The 21823-nt window shown below is 43.6% G+C and overlaps 1 protein-coding gene across 3 annotated transcripts in view; it reads right to left on the reverse strand.

Moving 5' to 3' along the window:
* kcnh2b (potassium voltage-gated channel, subfamily H (eag-related), member 2b) overlaps positions 1-21823 on the reverse strand; it is a 133556-nt gene that overhangs the window by 11233 nt on the left and 100500 nt on the right. For all 3 annotated transcript variants that reach the window (XM_048976800.1, XM_048976801.1, XM_048976799.1), the window contains 3 exons: positions 6005-6427; positions 3194-3584; positions 1070-1269 (listed from right to left, as the gene is read on the reverse strand). In XM_048976800.1, coding sequence (XP_048832757.1) covers positions 1070-1269; positions 3194-3584; positions 6005-6427 — 1014 coding nt within the window. The remainder of the gene's footprint in view (positions 1-1069; positions 1270-3193; positions 3585-6004; positions 6428-21823) is intronic.

A 21823-nucleotide genomic window follows, 5' to 3' on the forward strand; every position in this document is an offset into this window, starting at 1 on the left:
ATAGCTGTATGTATTACAAATTCTTTTTGGAGCTCTTATCTATAATGCACTATAGATTATTAATTTTTATATTTTTATACTGACCGTTATAATGCATTATAAAGGTATCTATAGTGCATTATAGATAAGAGCTTCAAAAGTCGTAAAGCATTATAAACATGGCTATAAATATTTATAAAGGTATCTATAGTGCTTGGATAGGAAAATATACAGTCCCGGACTGGGGCTCCAGGGGTGGCATGGTGTTGCAGTGGTTAGCACTGTTGCCTCACACCTCTGAACCCCGCGTTCAAGTCTCCGCCTGGGTCACATGTGTGTGGAGTTTGCATGTTCTCCCCATGTCGTTGTGGGGTTTCCTCCGGGTACTCTGGTTTCCCCCCACAGTCCAAAAACATGCTGAGGCTAATTGGAGTTGCTAAATTGTCCGTAGGTGTGCCTGTGTGTGTGAGTGGTGTGTGAGTGTGCCCTGTGATGGGCTGGCCCCCCATCCTGGGTTATTCCCTGCCTTGTGCCCATGCCTTCCGTGATAGGCTCCGGACCCCCCGCGACCCAGTAGGATAAGTGGTTTGGAAAATGGAAGGATGGATGGGACTGGGGTTCCCCTAGGACTGGATTGAGAGACACTGGTATAATGTAAGAATAAAGAATTAGGCCAAGGGCATACATTTGGTTTCAACATTGGTAGGGACAAAACCAGCCCCTAAACACACGGAACTCCCACAATATTCCCCTTACCATCCATACCCAACTCTACGGCCTTGGTGTCAGGCAAGGGCGTAACTTTGGCTGGAACATTGGGGAGGGGTTGATGTCTCCACCCATAACGGGAGAAACATGATTATTGGGGGGGGTTGTATTAGCCAGTTTTGATTTATTGGGGGGGCTTACAACCCCCCCATCCCCTCCCTGTAATTTATGCCCATGGAATCAGTTGTAAGACAGCATGATGATAGATCACTACAGTCCTGACAAGATTAGTGGTAGGAGGAATACTTGGACACTATTGGGATTTTGCATGGTAATTAGGGAGTAGCAAGGTAACCTGGATGCATGAGCGAGGCACACTGACCGCGTTCATGTCGATGCCGTTGGTGTAGGACCAGGCGTGCTGAAAGTACTCCTCCAGGCGCTGGCGCAGGGGGTTGGGGATCTGGTGGAAGCGGATGAACTCCCGAACCCGCAGCATCTGCGTGTGGTAGCGTGCCGTGCCCGAGTACAGTCGCTGGATGATGGCCGACACGTTGCCGAAGATGCTGGCGTACATCAGGGCTGCCCAGGGAAGAGAGAGCAAGGGGGTCAAAAGTCACACGCCAAGGAAGAACACTTGGGAAAAACAGACCAGAGTTGTGAATTAAATTGTGTCGGCATCTCTACTGATGATGTAACCCACTTTAAACCCTGAGATTCTTGAGGCTCAGATCACTGCAATCCCAGGCTGAAAAACTTGCTATTAAAAAGGGACGGATGAGTAAGAGTATGTTTATCATGGTAATCATAGTATAGCATAGGTCTGATTCATTGGTGCCTTGGTGCCATATTCATAACCACTGCTGCATGTTCAATATTTGTATGTTTTAAATGTTGAATTTACTGACTTGGACTGGCGCCTCAGTGATATGAGATGCATAAATTTGCTTGTTTTCTTTTTTTCAGTTCATGGCTATATAACCTTCTGACATACATAGCGCTCATTTGCATATATTTGTAAATTTACCAGCAGCTTCGAAAATCCCAGCTCCTCTTGCCTCTGTAGTTGCACAGGAGCGAAGCCCACTGGCACATATCGTTTGCAAAAGTCATGACACAACCTGGAATTGGACAGCCGTAGCAGCAGAAGAGCTAGAGCTTCAGGACAGTATCACAGCCCCCTCCTGAGGGGACTTGGGTAACCGTGGTCTAGGACTGTGAGAAATTAGTAATTAGCACCCTCAGGCCTGGTCTCCAGCTACAGGGGTGTTAAGTCCAGTGACTCCCAGCATGACAGCATGAATCAGAGGATGATGGTCATCAAGCAAATTTCCTTAAACACACTGTGAGCCTATTGTTGCACGCTGGGCTGCTGTAATTACTAGTAGAATTGCATAATTCCTTAAGCAAATGCTCTTTCTTTACCATCTGGGTAAGCTCCTTTGATTGATTCTTACAGCCCTGTAGCTATCCTCGGACCATGCTAATGGCTTTTGGCCTATTGCCAGTTTACCAAGGGTTGTTGCCTTCACAATGGTGCCAGAGAACGTTGGGATGAGAATCCATGTGTGGCTACATTTCTAGTGAGAAGCAAGTCTGCAAGTTTCCGGCCAAGGCTATAATGTAGGTCAATCATGAGGAAGAAGGGTGGCTTCAACTCAGAGGTCAGTGTAGTGATCATACGAAACATGGTCCAGTGATGATGTCGAGGTCCCAGATTAATTAGCATGGGAGCCTTTGCACAGGTCATCCCAAAAAGAGAGGATGGTGTTGTGTACTACAGCACATTTACAGATGATCTCATTCATCCATGGGATACTATTGCTGCATAACACGATGTCAGACCCAAGTTAACCACGTTCCAGTACAAGTCGCAAAGCTATTTATCAATACCAGTAGAAAATATTGCATGACGCATTATTTTGTGCATTCAAACACCATAGCAACATGTCCACAGATAGCGGTTAGACAAATCTGTGTGTACAACCAATTTAAACTGATACAAATATGACAGAAGTGCAAATAAAAATTCCAAGTCAGAATTCTGACTTCAGGGGGAGGTCCAGTTGAAGTTTTCGACTAGGAAGTCAGACTTCCCAATTCAAAAGGAACACACCAATAATACTGAAAATAAAACCCTTTATCTCCAGTAATACAACACTTGATTATACTATTGGAGATGGACTGGCATCCAATACAGCAGGGCTATTCAAATCACAGTCCTCAAGGTCTGAACACTGTTGATTTTCCAGCCTTCCTTTTCATGCGAACCAAGTATGCAGCCTCTGTGACCAATCAGAATTAGTAACTATTAAACTAACTACTGAAAACAAAACCTGGATTTAGAATCGAGGGACAAATTTGCAGAGCCCTGCCATACAGGGTGCCCCCTGCCTTCTGCCCTGTGCTTCCTGACATAGGCTCCAGGTTTACTCTGACTCTGTACTGGGTAAGTGAGGATGGATGGACAGATGAACTTCCAAGGCATGATGGAGGATTGACTTACAACCGATGAGCATGACGCAGATGGAGAAGATCTTCTCCGAGTTGGTGTTGGGCGACACGTTGCCAAAGCCCACGCTGGTGAGACTGCTGAAGGTGAAGTAGAGTGCTGTGACGTACTTGTCTTTGATGGATGGGCCCGAGCCCTGGATGGTCTCATTGTAGGGCTTCCCCAACTGGTCAGCCAGCGAGTGCAACCAGCCTATGGAGCCGTTGCGCTCCACGCTGCCAATGGCATACCAGATGCAGGCCAGCCAATGGGCGATAAGGGCAAAGGTGCACATGAGCAGAAAGAGCACTGCCGCACCGTACTCCGAGTACCGGTCCAGTTTGCGAGCCACTCGCACCAGTCGCAGTAGGCGGGCCGTCTTCAGCAGGCCAATCAGAGTGGTCGTCTAGGGAGGAACGGTAAGCAGATGTTCAAAAGACTAACCAGGAAGCTACATGTGCAAGAATCGCATGATCTGTATATTTTATATTTATTAATACATTTACATATTTGACAGTTACATTTGGCCAAAGTAATATACAAGCGAGGCAGATAATATATACCACACATTATTTCCCAGAAGAATTATATCCAGGAGTATTACCAGAAGGATCTCCTTCTTTGAAGGGACCAGTTTTAGTTTCCTGGTTTTGATAAATGTAATTGCGTTTTGTTTCTCTGTCTGAAGCCCACTGAGCAAGACAGATGGGACCGGGACACCTGTGGCGTGGGCAAAGTCAGGTGACCAGACCCACTACCCAGCCTGTAACAATATGAGAACTTAAGTCCTTTCCCTAAAAAGAGACCAGGATGTCTGTAACATGAGGCCGGTCCAAGTCCACCCCCAAAGTGTAGACCCCCATCTTCCATAACCCCTTCAGGCAGCCAATCATCTTACAACAGCATAGTCTGGTACTATCCGTATTCTTTAATGACACATTACCGTGGCAATTTATTTAATTACTACTTTCCCCCTTCTCAATATTTAGCAATTTTATTAATATTTTATATTATTCTGCTTTTCAGGATTCTATTTGTGTAATCTGTCCCTTTTTTTGTGCACTATGTGTACTGTTTTGCACTTTGTGTTTTGTACTGAATTCACGTATGTATTCACCATGCCCACTTATCTATGCATTAAAATTTCCGTCTGGGATCAATGAATTTCATTCTAAATTTAAATTAATTCAATCCCCAATTGCTCCCTTTTTAAACGAAATTTTGCAGAATAAACGTCCATCTTCAGCCTCCAAAACACACGTCACACACATCTGTTGTTACATACTCTGAAGCACCATCCCAGAACTGTCTGCTGCATAAATAGGATCTGATTAACTCTCCCGTACACAAGGATCCAATAACTGCCAGACAGATAGGAATGTGTTCCGCTCACAATGAGGACGGTGGTGCAGATAGTCAGACAGAACGTCATTTGGCTGGAGTCACAATGAGGCAGAGAGGCCGCAAGGACATCCAGGTGTTTGTGTGTGTAAGTGCCGCACACGGGCGCCCTGTCAGCCTGAGCTCCAGCAAACGCACCGAGCCTGGCGCAAGCACGCCAGCCGCTGATTTATGTCAGGTCATAAATCCTCCACATCCATTGTTTTACAGGGCTGTTGGCCGTCCCTGTTCTTTCCTACAGATTACACTTGTCTTGAGAAGTTCCTGCTGTCCACGTGACAAATCTATTAGGGGCAGGCTAAAGGAGACTATTTTTACTGGTTAGGACCCGGGCTGGGTAGGCCAAAGAGACGCCCGTCCTACCGGCTGACAGCCGGTCTCCATCCCGCCAAATAACCGGTCAGGTGGCATTTCTTTCTCACCCTTTATCTTCTTTGTATTGATCTCTGATGTTACTATCCTGAAAGGGCTTAGTTTACAAACTGCACTGACATTTAAATCCCAAATGAAACCAATCCATTTGTATACGGAGGCTGTGTGATTTGTGGAATACTGTGCTCCATTGCTCCCTTCTTCACGTATTGCTTGTAAAATACAAGCCAAAATTCCAAATGTTATTTTTTGATTGATTTTATGTGGTGCATGATAAAAGTATGTTTTAAGTTAAATTATGGGAAATTATTTCCCATGCAGTCATGCATTCTGTTTCACGCAAGGACAATAATCTTCTTTCATAAAAACATTTCATAACCTCAGTAGATAATGTAATGTAGCTGCATATACTTTATACAGCATGTTTGCATTATGAAACCGGAGTTCAGGAAAAAAGAAACATACTTGGGGGCTGATTTGGTCCCTATCAGTGCTGAAACCAAACATCCCTCTTTGTCTAATGCTTTATTCTTACATTATACCTGCAAGGAACCATTACAGATGCCGTTTGCACACAGGCTGACTGAGTGTACCAGCAGTGAACGGGGGTTTTGTCTGGTGATTTAGGACGTACTGAGATAAGGCTTTTCACATTAACACTTTAATATGAGTTTATTCTTATGCAAATGTGTAATTTAGACGAATCATCAGAGGGTAAAAGAACAAGTGGATATCCTGAATGGCTTTATTAAACTTAAAACCTCAGATTATATATGTGAAGATTAATTTAGTCTTCTGCTAGTCTTTCATGCAAATGACTTCCTATATGTACTTGTATCCGTGAAGATTGTAATTTGCTCTGATGTCTTACCTGCTACTGCCTGCCCCTATCATTTTAAAAGAAAGTATTACATCTTACTATCAGCACTCATGTTAATATAAAACAGATTCAGCTACTTTATGGCACTATTTGAACTAGAAACCGACAGCATGTGACCGCTTCCAGTCCACATCAGAAACTACATTACCCATGGTGCAATTGAGGTCACGTACCTCCTCCCCATTGCGGTATATGAGAAGGTCAAAGGGAATGGCTGCCACCATGTCGATGAGGAACCAGCCCTTGAAGTAGTGCACTGCGATGCGGACGGGGTGGCTCACCACCTCGTCATTAATGTTGACGTAGGTGGTGCGGAAGTTGATGAGGATGTCGATGATGAACATGATGTCTACGATGAGGTCCACCATGCTAAGCGGAGTGCACGTGTAGATGCAGCTCTCCATGGCCACGTTTGCCTGGTCACTCAGCAGGAAAGCAGCAGAGTAGGGCGTCAGGATGGCCGTGTAGATCACCAGCAGCAGGATTAGCCAGTCCCACACCGCCTTGAAGGGACTGTAGTGCAGGACGGTCCACTTGTGGATGCGGGGAGCCTGGAGTTTGTACTCAGGGAGGACATCGGCACCCAGCGATAGCACCTGGGATGGGTGGGCAGAGAGAGACAGAAATTATGAGACTCAGAGGTTAAGGGTTCCAAGCACCTTCCCCATAGTGCATCAACTGGAAAAATTACAGCTTTAGGTTACGGTGTCAGTTAAACACAGTATTAACAGCAAATACATCCTAGTCAAACTCCCACATATGTAACAGTGTGAAAAGCCAGTTTTTCTTCATCTGCGGATGGCACAGCTGTCAAAGAGGACAAATGAACAGAATTAGCAGATTTAGAGGTTGCTTTAATATATACCCAACTGGATACTCAAAATGAGTCATTATGCCAGTCACTCAGTCATAAGAATTTTTATGAAAAACGCAGATCGATAAATAGGAACGTCGGTGATGGCCCTGCAGCAAGGGAAACAGATTTAATGGACACTGGACCAGCTCGGCAAAGAGAAGGAAGATGAGGAGAGCACTGCATAAGGCCAGCTACACGATGGAAGTAGCCATCGAGGTGTAGAGGCCACCTGGCAGGAGACGAAAGGCCTGCTTTCAGCCTCTCTGTGTGGTGGCGAAGTTAAGGACAATCACCAGAAAGCTTTCGGGGCAGAGAGCATTTAAGGAGAAATTTTTGTGAACTGTGCCGGAATACTCATGCTGGTTATTCCATCCCTATTGAGGAATTACATTCCTCACTGACTAAATAAGAAGGAAAAGAAGATAAAACAGGAAAAAAGTATTAAAAAGCGGTAATTATGCTGCAACTCCATCTATGAGTCATAAACTTAGGTTAATTGATATGCAGTCCGCGTCAGTTTTCATTGGACCATGGATTTTTTTTCTTAGCAGTTGTGATAGACCAACCCGAGTATTAGCAATGGGTTGAAAGACCACAGAATTTCCTCCAGGGGGCGTATGCCTGTGTTTCTGATAGCCCTGCATCCCCTGGGCTCCAAGGTCCCCGCTAAGCACATAAACACAGATGTGATACCTGCTAGTAACACCGATGTTTACAGATGCCAATGTTTGCACTTCCCCTTGCGTTCATTACCAGCCAGAACAGAACTGTTGGAGGGCGAGCCCCATTAATTTCTCAATAAATCAAACGTGAGTTTAAATCGGATTATAAAATGATTAAGTCAATCATTATACTGCATTTGCATAAAAATGAATAGAAGGTTGGCGTAGCTAACATAATTAGGCGGCGTATCAATCCAACGCAAATTTAATTCTGTCAAATGTTGCTACGCAACAACTTCACTCTATTTGCAGGGCCTTGTACAGAAAAATTGCCATTTCATGATCCAGCCAATGATGATGCGTTATTCTTCAGCCTATGCTGTTGTGTATAGCAGATAAATAATTGATTCGAGTGAATTTAAATGCCAGAAAATGGCCGTATTCTCCTATTGGAACTGCCACTTCTCCCTCACTGGGTGAGCTGACCTCAATTACCCAGGAAATTACATAAAAGACTTTCCCAGCTTCAGGCAGAGAGATCCGCACCCATCTGTAGCCCCCTTGGTAGTCACACACACACACACACACATACACAAACACACACACATTTGTATTCCTATCTTTGTGAGGACTCTCCATTTATTTCTATGGGCATAACCCTAATCCCAACAATGACAACCTTAACCCGTATCTAGACCTAATCTTAACCATAAGTAATCGTACAAAATATAAGACTTTTGGCATTTTTAGTCTGGGTTGCATTCAAACTGCATTCATAGATTTTTATAAAACTGAGGTTATCAATGTTCCCACAAGTAAAAAGTTACATGTTTTTAATCGTATTGTGGGGAAATCGGGTAATAATAATAATTTTAATAATAGTAATTTTGGTAATAATTACAAAAAAATACACACACTCACATGGACACCACACATACATGTAACAGACAGACACACAAACACACATACTGACACATGCAGATCACAAACGCAGATACACACACAAGGGCGTGCTGTTTTGTCAGGACAATCAGAGATCTTGGGGACAGTACCTCTGTCCTCTCTGTCTCTGACAAGTACAGTGAGTGAAAAGAGTAAACACAAAAAGGACCACAGAGTGGAGCGCCCAAGGTGCTAGAGCACAGCTTCCCAAGTCTGGCCGGACAGCTGGGTAAGGCGTTACGTTGTTCCCTTCTGAAGGAGTCCAGCTGGCTCCGTCTCTCTCTTTTGTTTACTTTTTTTTCACAGAATAACATATTCGGCTGAGGTGGTTATGGCTTAGTAATGCAGTAATACAGTGCAAGACTGTACCTTGTGGCATCATTTTAACCATCTGTAGCTTGACATTAATAAATGGTGAGAATTTTATGAACGGTGCTACTTTTAACGTTCAGCTGTATTAAGTCATAACAGAACTAGCATCTGAGTCAAAGTCTTTAACAAAATAATGTCAAATTGCACTTTGTTAGGGTGTTTTGTCCATGCGGTTTTATTCTTCGCCGATATTAGCTGAGCTTCATACAAAAGCCTTGCATTAGTCAGGAAGCAGAAAGGACAGGTAATGGTGTGACCCCGATTAACATCCCCACCAGCTCCACCCGCTTTTCACACGTCAAATCAAATGCCACGATGCAGAAGAGCTTAATACCCTCCTGAGCCCCCATAGGACAGATGATGTGACCTTCACAGCTGCCAGCCAAAAACACACCCACATGCCCAGCAGCCGTGTGCGGAGATCCCACATGGAATAGTCCCTGGCCTCCCTTTGTAGGATAATAAGTTAATTTATTTCACTGCTAGAGTCTCCATGTGCAAATCAATGAGCTGTTCCAGATTTAAACATAAACCAGCGAGGACACTGAGCAGTCACTCTAGTTAAAGTGTCCTTTAATAATTACTCTTTTATCTTGTCTTTTGATGTTCGGCTTGGATATGTGTTCAAAGTGGTAGTTCTTCTTGTTTACTTCTTTTTGGAAGCAATAGCAAACCTATTTTTCAGAGTAGGAAGGAAGTAAGGAAAGTAAGATGAAGTAGAAAGTAAGTAAGGAAACAGCATTCCACCTGAGAATAACATTAACCGAACATCAACTTAATGGGTCTAAGGTACAACTGTTACAACTGACCCATTGTTCAAGCAGTGGCGATCACACTCAGTTACAGTCACATGAGCCTTGTGACTATGAGAGCTGTATTTTTTCGTCAGTCATAATCTAATCTAACATGCTGTTAGGCAGTGTGACACAACAATGTGTTTGTAAGTAGATCTGTCCTGAGCATTGTCCTTTCACTGCCATTCACGACTGCTGCGTCAGCTCAATGGACTTGCCACTGGGATATACACTCACCGGCCACTTTTTTAGGCACACCTGTCCAACTGCTCGTTGACGCAAATTACTGATCAGCCAATCACATGGTGGCAACTCAATGCATTTAGGCATGTTGACATGGTGAAGACGAACCGCTGCAGTTCAAACCGAGCTTCAGAATGGGGAAGAAAGGTGATTTTGAACGTGGCATGGTTGTTGGTGCCAGACGGGCTGGTCTGAGTATTGCAGAAACTGCTGATCTTCTGGGATTGTTACACACAACCATCTCTAGGGTTTACAGAGAATGGTCCGAAAACGGGAAAACATCCAGTGAGCGGAAGTTCTGTGGGCGAAAATGCCTTGTTGATGCCAGAGGTCAGAGGAGAATGGCCAGACTGGTTCGAGCTGATAGAAAGGCAACAGTAACTCAAATAACCACTCGTTACAAAAAAGGTATGCAGAAGAGCATCTCCGAACGCACAACACGTCGAACCTTGAGGCAGCAGAAGCAGCAGAAGACCACACCGGGTGCCACTCCTGTCAGCAAAGAACAGGAAACTGAGGCTTCCACCTTTGGTGGAACGGGAGATTCGCATCATGGATGTGCAGCCGACAAATCTGCAGCAACTGCGTGATGCTATCATGTTAATATGGACCAATATCTCTGATGAATGTTTCCAGGACCTTGTTGAACCTATGCCACGAAGGATTAAGGCAGTTCTGAAGGCAAAAGGGGTCCAACCCGGTACTAGCAAGGTGTAACTAATAAAGTGGCCAGTGAGTGTACATGTACAGTATTAAGCTTTAATCACCTGTGTTTGTTCCAAGAGTAAAAAACTAAAATACAAAACTTGCACATTTGAAGTATGTAATAGATTGAAGCAAGGGTACATTTTGAGGTTGACAAACTGTATCTTGTCGTTGTCTGAATATCTAATGGCTACCCCCCACTTTACAAACATTTGCTTTATGCCACTTCACTACATTAGCGCTTATTTTCGGTAAATCTGGAGAAGATTCTCATGTTTACAAAAAAAGGAGAAAAGTGAAAATCGCATTTGCCGTTTGTTCATCATCAAGCATAAACACACAGTCATGCGTCGCATAATGACATTTCGGTTAACAACAAATCACATATACAATGGTTCCATAAGATTATAATGAAGCTGAAACATTTCTATGGCCTAGTGAATTTATAGCTGTCATAATGTCACAGCTCAGTGCATTACTCACCTATGTCACTGATTAATGTGTTTACAATACTGTATTGTTAACTATGCTATATCATTTAGCCTAGGCATGTAGTAGGCTATACCACCTAGGTTTGTGTAAATGCACTCCATGATCTTCTCAGAAGGACAAATTCGACCAGTGACGCATTTCTCAGAATGTGTCCCTGTGCATAAGCCATGCATGACTGTACTGTATGAAATATGTACAGTATGAAATAATCTTAATTGCTTCTTTGTTTTACGCCATTTTGGCTTGCAAATGGTTTCATAGGAAAGCTCTACTTTAGGATAGCCAGGGAAACTTGTATGTTTATACCTGTATGTTTATGTGTGTGAGTAAGTATGTCTGTGAACAATAGTAGCATTTGATGTTGCTTGAATAGGTTATAACCAAACATTGTTTGGGTGTTCATTTTTTTCATCAAGTCACTTAGCTTTTTCTCTAAAAAAACAATGCATTGTAAACAAATGTGAATAAAAACAATATATGTTACACAGCGTGTGTTAGAAATCACTTAAAAAAACTTATTTTCCAGCCTAATTCCCAGTTTCCAATGGAATGATAGAGTGCCTCATCTTGTCCGCATCCCGTCTCAGAGCAGCTTCACATTGGGTAAGCAGCTAGAGAAAAGGTATATATTACCAACCCATATAAATATTTCTAAAACTGTCAAAAAGGCCAAACCAGAAATATCAAAACATTCCGTATTATAACCTGTGTGTGCCCAGATAAGTTTGCCTGGACTTCTGCAGAGACACAGCCCATGAAAAAGCACCTTTTAATCTCCAAAACGCCACGCAGTCACGTGCTCGCAGTCAGGGTTTACCACTCAGTAAATGAATATAAACTAAATCAGAGTAATAACTGCAGTTCCGTCTTTCTCAGCACTTGTCGATGAGCTGGTCAGTATAGCGTGGTAGGTGGTAACTTTTTATTCACTTTTGCACTTGGATTGAACCTAATTTCACCTGATCTATGGACATCACGACTGATGGACATCATCTCCACTGAGCTTCATTAATATTTACTGTGACTATTCTCGCTCTTAATACGTCAGAGACAGTCCAGCGTAAAGATCTATAACAGCTAAGAGGATTCCGGAAAAGTTGATAGGGTAGTAAAGTGAATTGTTGGTAATTTTTCTTTTATATATGAATTCTGTCCATTTCACGGCATAACAAATGGCTGATAGCTATTTATTAATTTTAGTTTTCTGCTTCATCCTTGAGAAAATGAGACTTGAAGCTATGTGCGCCTCATCTCTCCTCGTCGATAGCTATGCCACCTATCTCCCCACGACGCATCAGTCTCTTGGCACCTGCTCCACCTCTTTTTACTGTATCTGAAAAATTCTGAAGAACGTTATGAGTTGGATGTACAAGAGCCAGATTCCATCTGAAACGCAACACGCCTCTCTGCTGCTACCAAACAAATTAAAAACTAGCTCCACGTGCACTCCAAATGAGATCACATTCTGCCAGCTTAACTTGCTAATGAGCTACGCTTACACAAGGACGACTGGTGCTGAGATGGAGGCATGACCCAGGAACTGTGGCACACTATGTTTTTTTTTGAGTGCCTGTCTAAGTGAGAAGGCTATACACTCGCAAACCATATGGGACCTAAATTGTCCCTACTGTCACTCTTTAGGGTGCCACAGGTGTCTTAAAACTGTGTTTTTCCATGCTATTTCGGTCTTGAACTGAATAGACAACCATAGCATCGAAATATGTACTATAGTGACCACTTCATAGCCACAAATCTGGTAAACAGAAGATTATGTACATTTGTGGTATGCATGTGGTAGTCCATGCAGTGCCCCAGGAAAGCTTCACCCCCCATTCTGAGATATGAAGTGAAATTGGCTTGCAAAGTCACCAAAAAATTGTGCTTGCATACATCCAGCCATCCATCCCTGCATGCATCCATTTTCATATCTACTCATCCAGAGCAGGCATGAGCTTTTAGCCTATTCCTGGAAACATAGGGCACAAACTATAGGACATGGTAACCAGCCAGTCCTTCTTAGAACACACTTTCATTTTAAGGGCGATTTCAAGGGACAACTTCACCCGTTTTCTGTGGGGGGAAAGGGGAATGCCTGGAGGAAACCCACGCTGACAAGGGAGGACATGTAAACTGTGCCATATAGTGTAATATTATTTAATATATTCATAAAGATGTTCTGGAAATAACCAACCGTCTACTAAATTCACTAGACCACAGAACCTGACGTTGGTGAATCTGGACACTGATGCTACCTGGGCACTATGTAGCTTTCTACTACTGAGTAGATCTCCTGTGAAACATCTGAAATATTTATAGCACACAGGGAATGTTCAATGTTGCTTGCTTTAATTTTACTCACATTAGAGTGAATGCAGAAGACAATGCTGGAAGTGCTATGAAATATTTACAAACTCTCCCTCTTTCCTTCAGTTCATCATGAATTTATGATGGTTGTGGTGACTGGTTGGGGTTCCTCTGCATTCATCTTGGATGTGTGGCTCATTAGGATGACTGTTCTTTCATCCTAAAAGTCAGACTGTTCTGTTTTCCCACAGAGACTCATCTCATGTTCAAATGTTTCTTCTCATCTTCATCTGTGTTGGTTCCTCTACCAAATGCTTCCTGGTGTCATTGATATTTAACAACCCTGAGCTTCTTCTCTGCTGTTTTTGGCATGAATGTAGGTCGGTCCATTTCTCCCCATCTTACAAGGTGCAGGTCCTTTGGTTTCCTACAACTTAAATGGCCAATTACTGTCATCTTCAGCATGGACCGCACACTGAATCTACAAAGTGCATTCTGGGTCTGCATAATCATGACATACTTTTGTGGATTATTCATCTGCTTAATCTGCATAATCTGATCAAACCACAATGCAGACAAGGTCCAACAAAAAGTTTCTTAGCAGAGATTCATATAGCGCTTATGAAGGCATTTTGAAAAACTTACAAACCGTGATACCGTTCGATACCATGCTGGAGCATAGAAAATTTGCTGCATTTGCCATTATAAAAAGCACAAAAAACTGATCAGAAGTTGTGTGGAGCTGTGCTTAAGGCTAATTGCATGTCCCCCCCATGTCATGCGGGTCTCCATTCAGGTACGCTCATGGCCTCCTACAGTCCCAAGACATGTAATTAGCCTAACTGGCATTCCTGAATTGCCCGTAGTAAGTACATGTGTGTACTATATGATGGCCTGGCATTCTGTCCAGGGTGTAGCCCAGCCTTGTGCCCTATGCTGCCTGGGATAGTCTCCAAGCCTGTCCAGAAGAAGCAGCTGTATAAAATGAATGGATGATCAAAACCTAAAAAATTCATCCTAAATAGAATTTTAATGAAAGGCTGAGAGAGCACCCTCAGAGTAGCAGAGAGTTTGACGTACACAGGATAACTAGTCTAAGAGACAGAAAGAGACCAGACACTGGCACAGTAAAGTGACATTATGTTGTTCCAGACATGCCCACTGACCTCCCATTGGTCTAGACATGCAGCATTGTTTACAGTATTTATTTTTGCACCTCTGATGGGAAACGTCACTAGAATTCGTTTTTATTGGTGCTATCAATATTTAACAGATTATAGGCTCACTGATTTATGTCCTGCGTCAGAGCTGCAAGCTGTCCTGAATAATATATGTCAGAATTAAGGAAAGCATTAAAATTTCAAGAAACTTACAATATGGTAAATATCTTCATGTCGTAATACTAAGATAATGAAATATTAGCATTTTATTAAAGATTTTTTAAGGTGATTTAATAATGCAAAACAATATTAACCCAAAGTGAATAACTAAGGCCAATAATAAAGAACAGGGTGGCCCTGAAAGCAGGTCAACACTAATCAGCTACCATAGATATCAGTGTCGGAGGCAGGATATTGAGAGCTGAATACTGCCCCCTGTGGCACAGAGCAGAGAACACGCTAAGAGAACACAACATTTAAAATTTTTTATCTGTGCTGTGTTGTGTTAATGTTGACATGGTCAGGGCCTTCAGGGTTGCTGTAATAAGCTGTTTAAACTGAGTGAAAATTAATTTAACTTTGGTGGGTTATGTAAGCATCATCATTATGCCATCCCTCCATATTGTATGACTGCTTGTGCAGTAAAGGGTCACAGTAATCATAAATCATACACTTGTGCGCAATCACGCTATGCTCCAATTTATTTAACCTGATGTTCAGTTTGATGAACCCAAAGTATCCGAAGGAAATCCACACAAACAAATGCAAAATACACACAAGGGATATACACACAGACAAAGACAGAACACGCACAAGATACATACATACAAAGGCGCATTCTCCACTCACAAACAGCTGCCTGTCAAAAATGTACTTTTGACATGTGCACATGTAAGCGAGTTTTATTTGTTCATTTGTTTTCAAATGAAAAATAAGACTATAAGCAAGGATACAGACGGAAGGATACAACTGGTACATAAGAACGCATTCACCGTATAAAGTGATAAGCGCAGCAATTTCATGTCATAACAGCGCAAATGTGTGCATCCTACACACCTTCATAATACATAGTAAAGCATTCATAAAGTATTATAAACACCGCTACAGATATTTATGACAAGGCATAACAAGTCATAGCCATTTTTATTATGCAGCTGGATGCTCTATGAAGCTGTCATCAACAATATACACTGCTCAAAAAAATTTAAGGAACACTTTGAAAACACATCAGATCTTAATGGGGAAAAAAATCATGCTGGATATCTATACTGATCTGGACTGGGCAATGTGTTAAGAATGAAAGGATGCCACATAATTTATCCATCCATCCATCCATTTTCCAAACCGCTTATCCTACTGGGTCGCGGGGGTCCGGAGCCTATCCCGGAAGCAATGGGCACAAGGCAGGGAACAACCCAGGATGGTGTGCCAGCCCATCGCAGTGCAAATTCACACACCATTCACGCACACATGCACACCTACAATTTAACAACTCACCCCGAAAACCAAAGTGAAAAATGATGCAGCAGGCTAGTCCATATGGGCGAAATTTCATTGCAGCAACTCAAAATCATACTCAGTAGTTTGTATGGCTCCCACGTGCTTGTATGCATGCCTCACAACTTCAGGGCATGCTCCTAATGAGATGACAGATGGTGTCCTAGGGGATCTCCTCCTAGATCTGGACTAGGGCATCACTGGGCTCCTGGACAGTCTGAGGTGCAACCTGGTGGCATCGAATGGACTGAAGCATAATGTCCCAGAGGTATTCTATTGGATTTAGGTCAGGCGAGCATGGGGGGCAGTCAATGGTATCAATTCTTTCATCCTCCAGGAACTGCCTACATGCACTTCCCACATGAGACCGGGCATTGTCGTGTACCGGGAGGAACCCAGGACCCACTGCACCAGCGTAGGGTCTGACAATGAGTTCAAGGATTTCATCCTGATACCTAATGGCAGTCAAGGTGCCATTGTCTAGCCTGTAGAGGTCTGTGTGTCCCTCCATGAATATGCCTCCCCACACCATCGCTGACCCACCACCAAACCGGTCATGCTGAATAATGCTGCAGGCAGCATAACGTTCTCCATGGCTTCTCCAGACCCTTTCACATCTGTCACATGTGCTCAGGGTGGACCTGCTCTCATCTGTGAAAAGCACAGGGTGCCAGTGGCAGACCTGCAAATTCTGGTATTCTATGGCAAATGCCAATCGAGCTCCATGGTGCTGGGCAGTGAGCACAGGGCCCACTAGAGGACATTGGGCCCTCAAGCCACCCTCATGAAGTCTGTCTCTGACCAAACAATCAGAAACATTCACACCAGTGGCCTGCTGGAGGTCATTTTCTAGGGTTCCATCAGTGTTCATCCTGTTCCTCCTTGCACAAAGGAGCAGGTACCGGTCCTGCTGATGGGTTAAGGACCTTCTACGGCCCTGTCCAGCTCTCCTTGAGTATCTGCCTGTCTCCTGGAATCTCCTCCATGCCCTTGAGACTGTGCTGAGAGACACAGAAAATCTTCTGGCAATGGCACGTATTGATGCGCCATCCTGGAGGAGTTGGACTACCTGTGCAACCTCTGTAGGGTCCAGGTATCGCTTCATGCTACCAGTAGTGACACTGACCATTGCTAAATGCAAAACCAGTGAAAAAACCGTCAGAAAAGATGAGGAGGGAAAAATGCCAGTGGCCCCCACCTGTTAAACCATTCCTGTTTTGGGGGTCGTCTCATTGTTGCCCCTCTAGTTCACCGGTTGATAATTTCATTAACACCAATGCAGCTGAAACCGATTAACAACCCCCTCCGCTACTTAACTGACCAGATCAATATCCCAGAAGTTTAATAGACTTGATGCTAAACTCTGATTAAAAAGTGTTCCTTAAATTTTTTTGAGCAGTGTACTGTAAACACCTGCATGATGCATTACAATGGTCAGTAAAAGAATTAAGGATGGTTTGTACTGCACTATGAAAGTATCTATATTTATGAAAATTCCCATATAAAGGTTAAAATGCTTTACTGTATATGGTGAATGTGTACTTGTGTGCATCCTGATTTATCAGTACCCACACCAGCATTTTCTTGGTAATTGCGTTTCAATATACCTGCATATTTGCAAAAAAGGCTGCTCCATCTTCTGATTCATAATTCTGAATGGAGGGCTTTCTGTGGGAAGCAGCACGCACAAAAATTTTAAAACGGAACAGCCCCAGGGGGTTCGAGTACAGCGTGCTGCCTGCTGCCAGCGCAGGTGCGACACCCAGTCCTGGCAGCCCCCCGTGCACGTCGAGCACACGCTGAATTATGGGGACTTAAGCCTCAACTTCATCAATAAAAACTGATGGCAGCAGGAATTGGGGGGTGTAGAGAAGCGGATTCACGCATTATTCACAAGACCTGTGTGCAGCTCCGTCAGATGCTACAGAGAAATAAAACCGATTGCTATGTCCAAAATAACATAGCTACTTCAGCATACGGAAAAACTAAAGCCTTCTCAGGGATGCCGCAATTGCAAGAGAAATTCTCGGCACATTTTAACAGCTTTTGGGTGCCTTGGATGTTGTAGATATTGACATAGATTGCCAAGGTATCTTTTCATTGCAATTCAATTCATTTTTATATAGTGCCTTTAACAACACAGTTAGCCCAAAGAGCTTAATAAGAGTTTTTGGCAATACAGTACATTAGTGCATAAACACTAAATGGTTCAGGATACAGGGAAAAAAGGAAAATAGGAAAATACCAGAAGACAACAGAGGAGTCTAGGGACTTCAAATCTTAAAGGTGCATGACAAGGATTTATGCACGGGGGCTTGGAGTTTATTCCTATTTATACAGCTGCCTTACTTACTGAAATGATTCAGCACCTTGATCATGGGACCTAGAGTTTGTAATACTCAAACTGGCAGCTTCAGGGATCCGTGACCTCCGAATCAGCTGTGGCCCCGTTTCAGAGCACTGGCTTCTGCGTATCGATGGGTAAAGGGAGCAAAGCAGACTGACTGCGTGTTTTGAGATGCAGCATGCGGTACGCGGCCCACGGTAACACATGGAGCGCCTGGTGCCGCTGTTACGATGTGCAGCGGGCCGCCTGGGGGCACAGGCACCACAAAGCTTTTTACCTGCCATGCTGAGCTTAAGCAGGTGATCAAACGCACCAAGGATTTTGGTGCAACAGCTATTGGCTGCCGACCTTAAGACTGCAACAGGGGACTGACCATAAGAAAGCTGTCGGTGTCGCCTATCGCTAAACCCTCGCCGTTACTGAAAGCGCTGCCGAGATGACTTGGTTGCCCTGCCTCTGATCTCCATCACAGCCTAATGCGAGAGCAGATGCCACCCAGGTACCGCCTGGTGAAATCAGCTGGACGTCAGCAGCTGAACACTTCAGCAGGTCTGATGGATATAATCACACCGATGGGTGCACACTCTCCAAAGTCTCATCAAACGATTATTAGAATTCCGAAAAAATGTACCTATGGGTGACCATTACGGTTTTCAATATGCTTTTGAAATAATGTGCATATTTTAAAATACGTTAAGTATTTTAAGTACGTTAAGTAAAATACATTAAGTAAACTTACGTTATGCGTTAAGTTAAAGTAGGAACTACGTAAATTATTTCATTTTTAGTTTTTAGTCCATCCATCCATCCAAACATTTTCTGTAACTGCTTATCATATTAATGGTCACAGGGGGTCTGGAGCCTATCCTGGTGGCTATGGGCACACTAAAAATAAGTCAGAGACATTTAATATTTATTGGAGGAATGATATTTATTTCTAAGTATAGCGGTGGGGAAACAAAAAAATTATAGCATTAAAATCTATTAGTAAAATTCATATATGAGACAGTTGTGGCTGAATGATCCATAAACTGTAAATAATGTACAAGCTGTTGCATCACTGTTACCATGCAGCAGCCTCACAAGCTTCTACTTGTTACGAGCTCACAACATGAATAACTCAATAATTTTCACAAGCACCGTGATGCTTTGGAGAAGATCTGAAGCTCTTCAGAGAGGCAGCACATCATCTAACAAGATCACGTACAGAGGCAGACATCAAATGAGAACTTTATGTCTTGGTAGTCAGATAAAAATCAATATGATGATCACTAAGACTTGTGTGAAGGGATACTTTTATAATCCTGGCATGTAATGCAGAGAAAGAAAGCTTTAAAATGTGTGGAAAGATGAATGGGAGTTTTTAAGAGCCAGACGGTTTAAGAGTCCAATGATTTTATTTTGTTTTATTTATGACCAGGTTAGTTAAAATGTTTATGGTGCTCACAGGAACCACAGCGGTGGTGTGTCTATCAGAGTGTAAGACTTTCCCTTGTTCATTCAATTCAGTAATAAATTCCAAAATTTTAACGGTAATTCTGGTCCTGAAAGATAACTTTGAGTTTAAAGATGCTCATGGAGCACCCCCCGCATAAAGTTTATTTTTAATAACAAATGATACTACGATGTGTGAGTGGCTGCCAGGATGGCCGTCCTCATTTTCCACGATTAGGTTAATAAACACTGTAAAGAGTTTGTGATTGAAGAGAACATATACTAGAGTGAACCGGTACAGTGAAACTACACTAGAGTGAGGATTTCTTATATGGCTCACATCATTATTTTGCAGAGGTAACACTATACTTGAGGAGACACAAATAACATAGTATCATGCTTTTACTTATGTTGTGGAATTTAGTGATTAGCTGTCATTGTTGACACACCACAGCGCAAAGTGCACAACAATGAAATGTGTTCTCTGCATTTAGCCCATATGTGACAATGTGACATAGCAGCGAACAACTAATTCAGTGCTCAGAGTACTTGCAGGCTAGGATTCAAACATGCAATCTTTGAATTATGAGTGCACTCCCCTAACCATTAAGCCACCACTGCCCACGAACACAAAAATGAAGTCTTACTGTAGTTACATACTGATCTCATGTTCGTTCATCATTAATGAATCGTGACACAACTTTTATTTGAAGCAGTTACTATATAATGTTACTATATCTGTAAATTCTGTGAACCTTTGTATACTACTGAAGGAACTATTAAGGAACTACTGAAGGAACAAGTAATGAATAACAAGTGAAATATTCATCTCGTGTTCATGACACATCTTTTATCTCAAGTAAGTACGATATTTGTTCATGATTTGTATTTCAGTAGTAAGTATTTGTGTCCCAACAAGTAATGTGTTACCTTTGTAGCCAAAAACAGCTTCATTTGTTGCCCAGAAATTGTGTAAAAGTTCCACCCAGCCACCTACCCCTCATACTCCCACAAGAAACTTGAAACAGAAAAAGGGGACTCAGCCAATGAGAAAAAACCTGCAGATAAGGACCGGAGACTGTGTCCCTGTCCTATAACAAGCTCAAGGCAGCTGAATATCAGCCGGTCTCCGGAGCCGCAGAGGAGCTCCGGTATTAGGCTACAGCTACTCCCTCTGCACCTCCATCCCCAGGCCACTTCTCCCCATTCCCCCATACACGACCACTCTCTCTGGCCTGCCTACCCCCTTAGGATGCCAAGGCAGTCAGGTTATGGAGAGATTTCAGAGGATCACTCTAACGCATTTTCGCCCCACAGATGCACTGTGTCCACTGCACACACGGTCCGGAGTAAACTGCTGGCACTTAGCAGGATTTGCTTAGCTGATTTAGCTTTCAGAGCACAGATAATATCTGTGAAATGCTATATAAAGAAGCAATTAATTGGAATTAAGCACTTCACAGTGTATAACAATATTATTGGCTGAATTCAAGCTTCTTTTCACAAATTAAAACATGGTAACAATGAACAATTGGGAACTTTTATCAGCCTGTCTACCACTTTTGTTTTCGCTGGTCCCACGGCACCCGAGCCAGCGACACCCCCGCAGCCCACCTCACCTCTCGTCCGTCGCCAGGCAACCGGGGAGTGCTGTCATCCCAGCGCCAGCGGTCCGGCGATCCCGACTCACGTGGCATGTGGACGGTGCTGTTGGTCACGGGCTGGAACAGCTCATTCAGAAGCTTGAGGACCAGAACCGGCCAAAGGCGGGTCATAGGGTGCCGGTGCCGGTTGGAAGCGCCGCCAAACAGGCATCCCGACACCCTCGGCATGGGGGTCAGCCCATCTCCTGGGGGCTCCTCGGTGCCCCCCCCTCGCTTTCTTGCTGTTCTGTTACTTCACCTTAATGCCCTTCTTCCTTAATCTCACTTGCTGGCGATCACCTTCCCTCTAAATCCAACTTTTCCACGTGCCATCGTGCATCGCTGTGATTTATGAATGGATCTCCCTCAGTGACACCCCCCCTCCCTGCCAACAGGCAATTCAGACCTGGCGAGCGGAGCCCACTGCACGGCAGGGGAGGTGGCGGCAAGGGGGGGGGGGGGATGGCGGCACAGACGCCAGCGGGAGTCAGGTTCCTCGCGGTCGCCAAGGACGCGGCGGCGTTCCGGGCGGAGCGGCATC

Source organism: Brienomyrus brachyistius, chromosome 15 (assembly GCF_023856365.1).
Source record: "Brienomyrus brachyistius isolate T26 chromosome 15, BBRACH_0.4, whole genome shotgun sequence".
In the NCBI taxonomy this organism is placed as follows: Eukaryota; Metazoa; Chordata; class Actinopteri; order Osteoglossiformes; family Mormyridae; genus Brienomyrus; species Brienomyrus brachyistius.